Below are 13,369 nucleotides of genomic sequence, written 5' to 3' on the forward strand. Positions count from 1 at the left end.
ATACTCATCCTGAATATTTTCTTGGTTAGTTTTTCATTTTTCATATTGATAATGTTATATTTGAGGTTCTACCTTGTATTGCTATGAATCATGCTATTTTAGTGTGAAGTAATTAAGAAGCCTTTTAAGAATCTCTTTTATAGTATGTATATGGTACATGGAATGTCAGGCTATTTCCAGGAAGCATTTCTCACCATGGAAACATGATTTTACAGACCTACAATTCTGGGAAAATTTTATTCACAAAAAAATCGAACTGCTTCCATTTATAAGAAAGTTTTCTAAAATTTGCATTGTTGATCAAATTACTCCCAAGAAAGAGGAGTGGTGGTATATGTACTAAGATATGAATAGATTAATAAGTGATAATACAAGTACACATAGAGTTACACATAATTTCCTTTTTGGCCACTATCCTTTTAAAAAACTCTTTCCAAATTGCAAAAATGCAACATAATATAGGAGAGGCAATTGAACTCCAGTGCTGTAATCCTTCATACATATAAGTAAGTAGTTTGAGAGCTGTAGTACTCCCAGACTAATAAAAACAGATGAGTATAATTAATTTGTAGAGTGCATTCTAGGCTTCCATAAAATGCAAGTAACATGACTTTCTCATTCACATTTATAGAAAAGAAACACTTTCTGTCCTAATTAGGTTTTGTTAGGGCATTCAAGTATCTCTAATTTGGCAAGCCATGCCTGGTTTCCACACCATTCTTAACCCAAAATGTTATGAGGCAGCAGGTTGCACAATAGGTGCCCATAACTGCTTTCATATCTCTTACTCTGATTCTTATTCATGTTAAAAATATCAATATATAAGAAATACAGGATGAAGTAAAATATTTAATATGTTAAGATCCTGCATTGTATAGTTTTTTCCTGTACTGACAATTTCTGTGCACTGTAAATAGAATTTAAAAAAGGTGATATCCCAATGGATAGCAAAGATGTATTTAAATTGTGGTATTTATTAGGCAATATAGATTTCTTTTTAAGGCCCTTCTACCATTGCTTAACAAACAAAAAGAAACCTTGTGAGGATAACGATAAAAAAGAAAGTCTGTGCAAGTTAAAACACTAGTGATTTTTAAACTCCTCTTTGCCTCGCCTCTAAATGCTGTGTTTTGTTGACAGATCTGGGGAATTTTAGTGGCCGGACAAGAAGTGCTGTATCTGTGAGGGAAGGCCAGGGAGTCGTTCTCCTGTGCTCTCCTCCGCCTCATTCACCAGGTACAGTAGAACTAATTCCGTACTGTGTTTCTGCTTCTCTCTCTTACTGTATGTTTGTTCTGACAGTGTGTTGACAGGGAAACATTGCAGGTGAAATGTACTGTTTTCTGAGTACCAGATGAGCAATTAAAAGGTCACACCCTAAACACAATTGGATGGGAAACTGGACTCCTGTGAAAGAATTGTATTATTGCCCTTATGGTGACTGCCGTGGCTGTGACTCTGCCTGCCATTGGTGGGGAATATATTGCCTAGAGCCCAAAGGAAGCTATCAACTCAGAAAATTAAAACTTCTTAAAATGGTTTGGAGTGTCAGAGTTGGGTTGACTGAATGGCAATGTACATCTGTTACAGAAGATAAGCTGGATACTCGGTTATGTGTATTGTTCTTTGCCACACTGGAACAAAACCTTCCAAGGGATTTTTTTTCTAAATTTTGAACAAACCTATAATCTATTTATTACTTATTACTTTATTGTTATTTGAGGTCTTACTTGTAAAAGTCATGGTAATAGGTAAAATTTCAAGGGACTTGGGAAAACCAGGATTGTAAACTGTTCTCGGATTAATTATATGCCTTTTTACCCAAAGTTAATTATATTTATTGTATTTAAGTGCTATAATTTGAAATGGGAACCACTTTGTACCTCAATATAATTTTCCTATGATGCAGTTTAAGAATGGCCAGCATCAGAAAGAGACAGAGAAAAATAAGAAAGACCTTAGTCAACCACTACCAATAGAATTCAAGGTTTCAGAGTCTTGATATCTCTATCAATTTTCTTTACTTAGTGTGGCAACTGTAATTGTCTCCAGGTTATTTTATCAGTTTAGTCACAGAGTATGATTTGCTTCTATCACAGAAAATTCTCAACAAAAATAACAAAATGTATGACAATTTTCTAAAGTTTTCTCATCTTTATCTTATTCTCCATTTTTTTTTTTTTGCTTGAAAACATGCCACATTTCAACAAGGACATTTTTAATAAAAATCTTGCCTTGAAACTCTGACAAAATCACAAAATTGGGAATCATTTCTGAATTGGGTACATCCAATTCCTACATATCCAGTCACCCAAATCTTTGAATAACTTGGGTGTTTTGTAATGACATCTCTTACCTTACTTGCATCTAAATCTATATTTATGTTCTTTCAAGACAACATATGTTGTAAGTCTTCCTATGGGTAAGACAAAAATTTATGGGTGGTTTAAGAAAAACTTCCATCATTAATATAGGTTATGTCTAATGTTGATTATGGAGAGATTTACTTTGAAAGTGATATTACATGAATAATAGTTACCCTACAAAGCAGACTCTGGGAAATATCAGATAATGGGTCCTTGGCACCAACATGGGTGACCTGTATTTCACTCCTGCTTTGGACTGACTCAGCCCAGGACACTGCAGGGTTTGGGGAAGTGAATCAGCAGATGATTCTCTCTCCCTCTCTCCCTCTCTCCCTCTCTCCCTCTCAAGTAAATAAAAAATGGAAGAGGAGGGAAGAAGAGGAGGAGGAGAATGATCTAAGAAGGATGAATGAATTAATACCAGACTGATGAGAGTTATCAACATAGAATTATTTCTGAAGGAAAAAAGCAGGATCTATGTTGGAATGCTGTTGGACCATATGCTTAAAAAATAGAGTGGGAGACAATAATATAGAAAGCAAAACTGAAAGATTACACAGAGAAGTTATTGGTGGAGAAAACTACATAGAGATTACTGGACGGAAAATGTTACAGTGAACTACATATGTGATAAAATAAACATGGGATGACAATATGTGTCAATAGCTTTTTAAATAAATAATAGTGTGATATCTAGTATAGATTGACATGCATGAAGCAAAATGGTTGCTCAATGATCACTTGATCTGTTATCACCAACAGCTATGGCAGTCTCTCAGCTGCCATACTTACAAGCATTCTACTCTCTAGAATTCTATTTTCTGCTCCCTTTCTCCAGGATCCTATTCCAGGAGTCCATTATTCTCATGAAATCTACAATAACTGATCCTACCCCCTCTTTGCCCCCTGGTTTACCTTCTTTTATTCTCACTTTTCTCTTACAGTCATTATGGTTTTCTGTACTTCAATTTTCTCATCCTTCTTTGGCTTTATAACACTGACTTGACATTTGACAAAAACCTGTTCCTGGTGTAGATCCAACAACCAGTCTACTACATGCCTGAACCTATTCAGTTTAATATCTTTTTGATGGACATACTTTTGGTGCAGTGGTTGAAATTCATTGCTTGAGATGACAAAATCCCATATCCAGAGTCCATAGATTCAGTTCCAGCTCTTCTTCCTTTTACAGAGTCCTGCTAATGTATACCCTTGGGGGCATCAGGGGATGGCTCAACTATGTGAGTCTCTGCCACCCTGTAGGAGACCCAGATTGGATTTTGGGCTCCGAGCTTCAGCCTTGCCCAGCTCAGGTTGTTGCAGTCATCTGTGGAGTGAAGCAGCAGGTGAAAACTCTCTCCCTCCCTCCCTCACTTTTGCTCTCTCCTTTTATCTATTTATTTTTTAAGATTTATTTAAAGAGTTACAGAGAAAGAGAAAGTACTCAGGCCATCATCCACTTCTTTCTTGGGTGCATTAGCAGGGAACTGGATCAGAAGTGAAGCAGCTGAGACTTGAACCAGTATTCACATGGGTTGCTGCCATCACAGGTGGTTGCTTAAACCAATGTGCCAGGATGCTACCCCTCTTTCCTTTTTGAATAAATAAAAATAAATTATCTCAGACTTATCCCCAAGCTATAAAGAAAACCACACATATAAAACAAAACAAAAATATCTTGTAGACTTACCTGAATTTAAAATCTCGCCATGTCCTCCTTTCAATAGATTGAGGTACAAATTAAAAGTCACCCATTTTGAGTATATATATATATATATATATGTACCATTTGAAGTTTTACTACATTTATAGTTTTGTCATCATCACTGCAAACCAGTCTCAGAACACTTGTAATTTAAAGAAATCAGTGAACCCTTCTTTACCATTCTCCATAGGCAATCATAGATCTGCTTACTTTTATTTTTTTTAATTTTATTTATGGTATATAAATTTCATGTATTTCATATATACAGATTTAGTAACATAGTGATACTTCCCATCCTAATCTCCCTCCCACCACTTCCAACCCTTCCTCCTCCTTTCTGTCCTATACAACTCTCTCTTTTTTTTTTTTTTTTTTTTTGACAGGCAGAGTGGATAGTGAGAGAGAGAGACAGAGAGAAAGGTCTTCCTTTTTGCTGTTGGTTCACCCTCTAATGGCCGCTGCAGCCGGCACATCACACTGATCCGAAGCCAGGAGCCAGATGCTTCTCCTGGTCTCCCATGTGGGTGCAGAGCCCAAGGACTTGGGCCATCCTCCACTGCCTTCCCAGGCCATAGCAGAGAGCTGGCCTGGAAGAGGGGCAACCGGGATAGAATCCGGTGCCCCAACCGGGACTAGAACCTGGTGTGCTGGTGCCGCAAGGCGGAAGATTAGCCTGTTAAGCCACGGCGCCAGCCCTATACAACTCTCTTAATTTTTAAAATTAAGTCTTCTGGTCTTCTGTCAGTGTACTTTATACTTATAAAATTAACCCTACACTAAGTAAAGAGTTCAAAAAGTAGTATTAATAATTAAAAAAAAAAAACAGTGTTCCACAACAGTAGTGACAAGGGCTGCAAACAATCATTGAAATCTCAAAATATCAATTTCACTCCTATACATTACATTTTTGGAACTCTTATTTATTACAGATCAAGGAAAACATATGATATTTATCTTTCTAATACCAACTTATTCACTATTATAATGGTTTCCAGTTGATTCAATTCTGTTGCAAAAGAAAGGATTTCATTTTTTTTACATCTGAGTAGTATTCTATTCCATAGTGTATATATACACCATAATTTCTTTATCTAGTCAGCAGTTGATGGACATCTGAGTTGATTCCATATCTCAGCTACTGTGAATTGAGCAGAAGTAAACATGGAGGTACAAATAACTCTTTCATATGCTGATTTAGTTTCCCTTGGGTAACTTCTTAGAAATGGGATTGTTGGGTCATATGGTATATCTAGTTTCAGCTCTCTGAGGCATCTCCATACTGCCTTCCACTGCCTGTAGCATGTGTTGAAATCCAGTATTGTGATGTATCTGGCTTTTTGTTTTTATCTATTTGGAGTATCTTGTGTTCCCAAATGAATTTTAGTTTCATTTTTTCTAGATAAGAGAAGAATGTTGTTAGTATTTTTATTTGGATCACATTGTATTTGTAAATTGCTTTTAGTGGTATGGGCATTTTGATGATGATAATTTTTCCAATCCACAAACATGGAAGATTCTTCCGGTTTTTTTGTTTGTTTGTTTTTTGTTTTTTGGTTTTGTGTGTGTGTGTGTGTGTGTCATCTTCTATTTCTTTAATGTTTTATAATTTGTAATTTTCATCTTAGAACTCTTTAACATCCTTGGTTAAATTAATTCCAAGGTATTTAATTTTTTGTAGATATTGAGAATGAGATTGATTTTAAAAGTTCTTTCTTAGTCATGGCATTATCTGTGTATACCAAGGTTACTGATTTGTGTGTGTTACTTTTATATCCTGCTACTTTACCAAGCTCTTTTATGAGTTCCAATAGTCTCTTAGAGGAGTTTTTGGATCTCCTATGTATAGAATCATGTCATTTGCAAATGGGGGTAGTTTGATTTCCTCCTTCCCAATTTGTATCCCTTCGATTGTATCTTTCTAAAACCTCCACCTAGTCTTATACCACTAATAGAAATCCCATTCATTACTTTTTATCAGGCCTTAAAGCCATTCTTCTTTCCTCACTTAATCTTAAGCAAAAATCATCAACAATTCTTTTGGCAGTGACTCATTTTCTAGTTAAAAGACAATGCCTTCTCACATGGTTGAAGGAGTGAGATGTCTCTCTTTAGTCTTATTTTGCACCAATCTCATTCAAGAGGCTCTAATCCCAGAAACAAATTATGTTAAATATCTTACCTTCTAAGACTATCACCTTGGAAGTTGGGCTTTTACCATATGAGTTTGGGAAGGAGACAAACATTCAGATCATAGCAGGTAGCATTTGGAGATGGGGATTTATGAAAACAATTATTTTTAGATGACGCCCTGAGGGTGGGACCCTCATGATTAAATTAGTGATCCAGTAAGAAAAGACGTCAGAACTCCCCCCCCATCCCCTGTCCCCCATTTGACATAGTATGAGGAAAACCTTTTAGAAGCCAGGAAAGATAGTCATCACTTTCTATCATACTTCATTCTTCCAACGCCCAGAATTACAAGACAATAAATACTATGTAAGCCACTGCATCTGTGGTATTTGTTAGGGCATTGTAAGCCAAATAATACACCATCTTGTTCAGAATCAAAGCCAAAGTCCACACAATGGCTTGGAGAACTCTCACCATCTGTGTCCACCAGAGCTCTCTGACCTCAGCTATCACTTTCTCTTTCTGTCTCACCAGCAGTCGTATTGATCACTGTGATATTCCTCACGTGACCAGGTCTGCTCCTCCTGCCTCAAGACCTTTGCAACTGATCTTCCTTAGGCCTGTATCATGCTTTCCCCAGGTTTACGAGTCACTTCTACCCTCACATCCAAGTTGTTCTTCCAAGCTCATCTTCTTGGGAGAATCATTCCTGACCTTTCTTTTTTTTGTTTGCATCCCACAATTCCACAATTCCTTTCCTTTTCCTCCAATGTTTTTTTGGTTGTTTTTTTTTTTTTTTTTTTTTTTTTTTGACAGAGTTAGACAGTGAGAGAGAGAGAAAGAGAGAGAAAGGTCTTCCTTCCGTTGGTTCACCCCCAAAATGGCCGCTACGGCAGGTGCACTGCATTGATCCAAAGCCAGGAGCCAGGTGCTTCCTCCTGGTCTCCCATGTAGGGCCCAAGCACCTGAGCCATCCTCCACTGCCTTCCCAGGCCACGGCGCCGGCCTAAATGCAACTTTTTTTCTTAAACAATGGTAAGTGAAGAAAAATATGGACCTTTCAATATTTTTTTTTTAAGATTAGGAAACATATAGAAATCAGAAGATCAGGCATGCAAGGTGACTAATGATTACTCATCAAAACTCTTTCAAATTGTCCTTGATTGATAGGAGGAATGAGCAGAAGCCATTGTGATGGGGAGAAGGACTTTCGTGAAGCATTTACAGTAGGTTGGCTTCTCTTCTAAAGCCTTGGGTACTTTCTCAAAGCCCTTCCTTAACAATTTGTTGTTAAAAATCTCCGACTCTTTTTGAAGTCAATAAGCAAAATGTTCTATTTCAAATACTCTTGCTATGTCCTTTGCTCTTAACTCATCTGCTTTTGTTTTTACTGAACTACTTCTACCTCTTGGTAGCTATTGATTTGATTTTGCATTGTCTATAGATTCAACCTGGGTAAAGCCAGGTTTTATGTGCTGTTCCAATTCATTCTTAAAAAAATATAGTTATTTATTTGAAAGTCAAAGAGAGAGAGAGAGAGAAACAGAAAAAGACACACACACACACACAGAGAGAGAGAGAGAGAGAGAGAGAGAGAGAGAGAATCTCCCATCCACTGGTTTACTCCTCCACATGGCTGCAATGGCTGCCAATGCTGAGCCATAAGATAGTCAGGAGCCTGGAACTCCATCCAGATTTCCCAAATGGGTGCAGGGACCCAAGTGCTTGGATAATCAGCCACTCCTTTCCCAGGCACATTAGCAGGGAGCTGGATCAGAAGTGGAACAGCTAGTAATTAAACTGGCACCCATAGGGGATGGCTGGCCTTGCAGGTGGTAGGTTAACCCACTGGGCCAAAATGCTGGGCTCTTGCTGTTCCAGTTCTTTAAAAAATCACTTTAGTATATTGATAGCACTTGTCTAAATTTGCCATTAAAAGCTTCTCCCCTGTCTTCAGATGATATGGGTGCAATAGTTTTGGTGCCTATGAAGCAGAAAATTTGTTCAACCTTAATTTTTCAATACGATTTTTGCAAGCTGAACCAATTGATATGTCAATAGTGTTGGCTATTGTGTTTGCTGTTAAACTGCTTCCTGTCAATTAGGGCTTGAAAATATGTGAATGGCTGCGGCTGCAGGCTTCATGTTCAATATTGTGTTGACTCATCTTAAATGTATAATCCATTTGTAAATTGCTGATATTTCTGGTGTACCATCCCTATAAACTTTTCATAGAGCATCAATTATTTCATAATTCTTTGGCCATAAATTTGACATGTGTTCTTGCTTTGATTATAGCAGAATTCATGTTTTTCTGATAGGGGCTTTTTTTTAAAAAATTGCCATTTTATCTCTTATCACCTCAAACTGGATCTTATTTAGACATATTATAACAAGTTACTATGAGTTTATTTTGGTGCAAAAATATGATTTGACACCCATGCATAGTTTTTTTTTTCATACTACGCATTTGCCATGACTTTTTCAAGACCCTTGTAAAATATGAATGAAAGCTTCTTTTTGTATTCTGTGGTGATTGTTCATTTATCAGGAAGTAAATATATTTTTCTACATATTAATACCTGTCCAAAATACTTTTTTATTATCAAAAACATCACTGTCCGGGCCTGCATTGGAGCATAGTGGATAAAACTGCCACCTACAACACTGACATCTTATGTGGGCTCTGGTTTGAGTTCCAGCTGTTCCACTTCTGTTCCAGCTCCCTGCTAATGTGCCTGGAAAAGCAACAGCAGATGATCTAAGTCCTAGGTCCCTACCATACAAGTGGCAGATCCGGAAGAAGCTCCTGGCTTCAGCCTGGCCTAGCCCCAGCCATTGTGACTATTTTGGGAGTGAACCAGAAAATTGAAGATCTCTCCCTCTCTGTAACTCCACCTTTCAAATAGACAAAATAAATCTTCTTTATTTTTATTTTTTTGACAGGCAGAGTTAGACAGTAAGAGAGAGAGAAACAGAGAGAAAGGTTTTCCTTCCATTGGTTCACCCCCGAAGTGGCCGCTACGGCCGGCGCCTTGTGACTGGAGCGCTGTGCTGATCTGAAGCCAGGAGCCAGGTGCTTCTCCTGGTCTCCCATGCGGGTGCAAGGCATGGGCCATCCTCCACTGCACTCCCGGGCTACAGCAGAGAGCTGGACAGGAAGAGGAGCAACTGGGACAGAATCCGGCACCCCAACCGGGACTAGAACCCCAGGTGCCGGTACCACAGGTGGAAGATTAGCCTATTGAGCCAGGGCTCCAGCCCAATAAATCTTAAGCAACATCGCTGTCAATTTAGTAATTTTGAAATTCAGGACTATTCTTTTTAAAAAGCTCTGAAAATGTAGAAATAAGCCTCATAAAACATATAATTACATATAAGAATATTATGTGGTTTAGAGGCTAACATCACAGTACTTTTAAAACATTGATTTGAGAGAGAGAGGGAGAAACTAACAGTGATCCAGCTTCTGTGAGTTGGTTTATTCTCCAAGTGACAAAGCTGAGAGCCAGGAACTCAATCAGATCCCCACATGTGTGTCAGAAACCAAACCAACTGAGTTGCCACCACTGCCTCCCAGTGTTTGCATTGGCAGGACGCGGGGTTCAGGAGTCAGAGCCAGGTACCGAACCCTGGTAGTCAATGTGGGATACAGCTGTGATAACCAGAAGTGTAACTGCTACAGTAAAAATGCCTGCCCCATCACCTTAGTACTTTTTAAAATAAACATTTCAGTAATTACTATTATATATGTATATATGATTATATAAGGATATACACATTATAGTATAATAACCAGATACGTTATAAAATATATGAGGCCTAAAAATGATTTTCATCTCCATGTATTGATGAGGAATCTGGTTAAGTGAAACACTCAAGTTCTCATAACCAGTAAGTGATAAAACTGAAATTTCAATATTTAATATGTTTTGTACTATACGAATAATATATATTTTGTTTAAAGCTATACTAAACTTTATAGCACATCAACAAAACAAGATGTTGCTAGTAATGGAATTGTTGATCTTTCAAAAATAATAAGCATTTCATTCTATCAAATATTTTGTTTCTCTTTACATTCAACAAATATTTATTGAGTGCCTATTTTTTCTGAACAGTGAGTTTAGACCATTTATATTTATTTCCACTATATTTTTAAAAAGTTTCTACTCTCTTATTTTGCATTAGTTACTTTGCTTTTTTATGGTTCATTTGTCCTCTTTTTAGTTTTACACTTTTTGACTAATGGAGGATTTTCAATCACCTTTTTTTTTTCTTCTTCTCATTTCAAAATTAAATATTTATTTTATTTTAGAAATTTTGCACACTACTTCAGTTTTGAACACTTTAAATATTTCTTTTGATGAGCAATTGATCCATTCATTCATTGACCAGAAAGAATTTGAAGAAAGAGAAACTAACATTTCTAACTTTTGGATTATTTTCTATTAACTAAGAAATAAAAAAAAAGTTTATCTAGGCAAAGATTAGTTGAGTTTTAGACACATTAAATTTTAGGTACTTAGAGGGACCATAGAAAACTGCATGTGTTACAGCAGAACATCATTTTAGGCATAATCACCATCATAGGCTGAGATATAATTATTGGATTGGTTGAGATCAAATGTTTATAATGTGAACCCCACAGGCAACTGGAAAATATGCTTCTTTTTCTATAATAAACATTTTAGCAAAAAGAGAAAATGGATCATTTCTAGAATACCATCCAATTTCAATAGCTGCAAATTGCTGATAGAATTTGTACATTTATACAGCATAGTTAAAGCAGGCCTCCAATCTATTTTGAGATTAATAATATTTAAGCTGCATTTTTCAAACCTCCAAATGGTTGTAAGAATTAAGTTAACTGCTTAGATATGAAAGAATCACTGATTTTTTATAAATGTTTGTATTGTATTTCTCAAACCTACAAGAGCTTGAAGTCTCAAAGGTTAATGTACCATTCGATGCCCAGGTGCATCAGGGTTCTGTAGTGTCAAAACATAAGAGCTTAAATCCTCAAGAAAAACTAGCCAGAACCATTATTTGACATCTTTATTATTTATAAAGAACTCTTCTATGTCCTGAAACAAGAAATAAAAAGAGGACAAAATATGCAAGCCCTGTCTTAGCATACTCGACATTCAATATGAGAAATAACACCAGAGTACGTAAGGCCACTTGTAGACACAGAAAAAATAAAAAAATTAAAAAAAAAAAAACTCTTAATATTTTCCCTATTCTTCTGAATAGGGCCCCAGTTTCTTCTCACTTTCCTAGCTCAGTATAGTTTTGTCTTGGTGAGTATGTGAAGTTACTGAGTTCTAGGTAAAATAATCCCCCAGTCCTTGAATAGAGCTGACCCCCTAAGAATATAAAACTGTAGACACAGTTATAGCTGCCACAGACATACTCTCCAACCCCACCAGTCCCTCTAGCATCGTTCCTTCTGTCTCAAGAAGTGTGGTGGCACCCGTGTCCCTCATGGGGGACACTAACACTTAATGCATACCATGTCTAAAAAGTAAAGGAGGATGAAACCTTGGGTAATTAATTGGTTATATATCTATAAAATCTATATAATTATTGTATAGGAAACTCCAAATGAGCTGGATTAAGGGTACTGTATGAAGATTTATGGACTGAAGTTTGATTTCTGCATGTTTATTTTAAGCCACTATAGAATATAGCAGAATTTATAAAATAATGAGCTCATAGCAAAGCATTTACTTGAATGTGTAGCAAACATAGGCACATAATGTATTTGGTTGTCCCTTTAACAATCTTTAATGGAAAATTTTCAAGCACATTTAAAAAAAAAATAGTCTCATACAGTGATTGCTGAGGTACAAAAGGCCCAGAACCCATCCTCTTCAGTGAAATATCAAAGTAGAGCTAACAAGCCTTTAGCTCTCATGTCTGAGCTGTGACACTTCTGGGATATTTGCAATTAAAGAAAAATATAGAGAATTTGTTCTCTTTTTTTAGATTCATAATATTTTGACCTCAACCTAATTTAAGGCAGATAGACAGGTTTACTGCCTCAATCCATTGTGCAACCAGCTGGTTCATGAGCCGACAAATCTGAAGGAAACACAGGATAACAGCCAAAACACTATGAAAAGAAATATCAGATGGTCTCTGCTAACAATACCTATACTATATGCTCATATTTCACCTGGGATTTATACTCAGCCGGAGGTTCTCATCTTGATTCTGACACTTATTATTGGTTTTGTTTGTTAAAATAAGCCTTATTTTACCGGTAATTTGAGTAATAAAAGACACAGATTACATGATTCTTGGGAGAATTAAGAGGCAGTTTATGTATGGCAATTAGCTGATTTCTTAGAGGAGAGTAAGCATTAAATTCAATTTTTATCTTGAAGACCTGTCTTCAAGAATCTTCTCTAAACTGCAAATGATTTGGAGAAAGGTGATACCTTAAATCATTATCTGCTAACATTAATTACCAGTTGACAGCCATTGGTTAACATCAAACTGACAACAAGGCAACTGGAAGATGAATGGATCTTGGCAATGTGAATCTATGGATTGTAGATGGGAAAATGATCAAGAAAATGAAAAACAAACCCTGAGAGTGAATTAAAAGGGTACCAGGTATCAATGCAATCAATTATTAGGGAAGTCTTTATCCTAGGGTTATTTATACCAGATATAGTTCACTTAAAGAAAATCTGTGTAAAGTAAGAAACAAAATTTCATGAGTGAAAATAAAATATTTGGTTGGTATTTTTCTTTAAAATGAAATTTCATAGTATAGAGATCTTAAGTTTCATAATTTAAAAAGTATGTAGTAACTATGGCTATTAGAAAAAATGACTCAGATTTGAGGGTCAACCTTTATCAAACAAAACAGTAAGGATGATTTCTCATGTTTCACATTTAACTTTTGTACCAAGATAACAAAAAATAATTATTCCAGAAATATCTGAGGAGTTCAACCATTTTACCAAGGCCTTTCTTAATTGCTTATTCTTATTAAGATTTATTTATTTATTTATTTATTTATTTATTTATTTGAAGGTAGAGCCACAGAGAGGCGGAGGCACAGAGAGAGACAGAGAAAGAGGGATTTCCATGCTGGTTCACTCCCCAGAGGGCCACAATGGTCAGAGCTGTGTTGATCTGAAGCCAGGGGCCA

At 36.4% G+C, this 13,369-nt stretch overlaps 1 protein-coding gene across 1 annotated transcript in view; it reads left to right on the forward strand.

Moving 5' to 3' along the window:
* CNTN5 (contactin 5) overlaps positions 1-13,369 on the forward strand; it is a 549,774-nt gene that overhangs the window by 110,844 nt on the left and 425,561 nt on the right. The window contains exon 6 of the mRNA XM_062197592.1: positions 1,141-1,236. Coding sequence (XP_062053576.1) covers positions 1,141-1,236 — 96 coding nt within the window. The remainder of the gene's footprint in view (positions 1-1,140; positions 1,237-13,369) is intronic.

This window comes from Lepus europaeus, chromosome 7 (assembly GCF_033115175.1).
Source record: "Lepus europaeus isolate LE1 chromosome 7, mLepTim1.pri, whole genome shotgun sequence".
NCBI classification, from domain to species: Eukaryota; Metazoa; Chordata; class Mammalia; order Lagomorpha; family Leporidae; genus Lepus; species Lepus europaeus.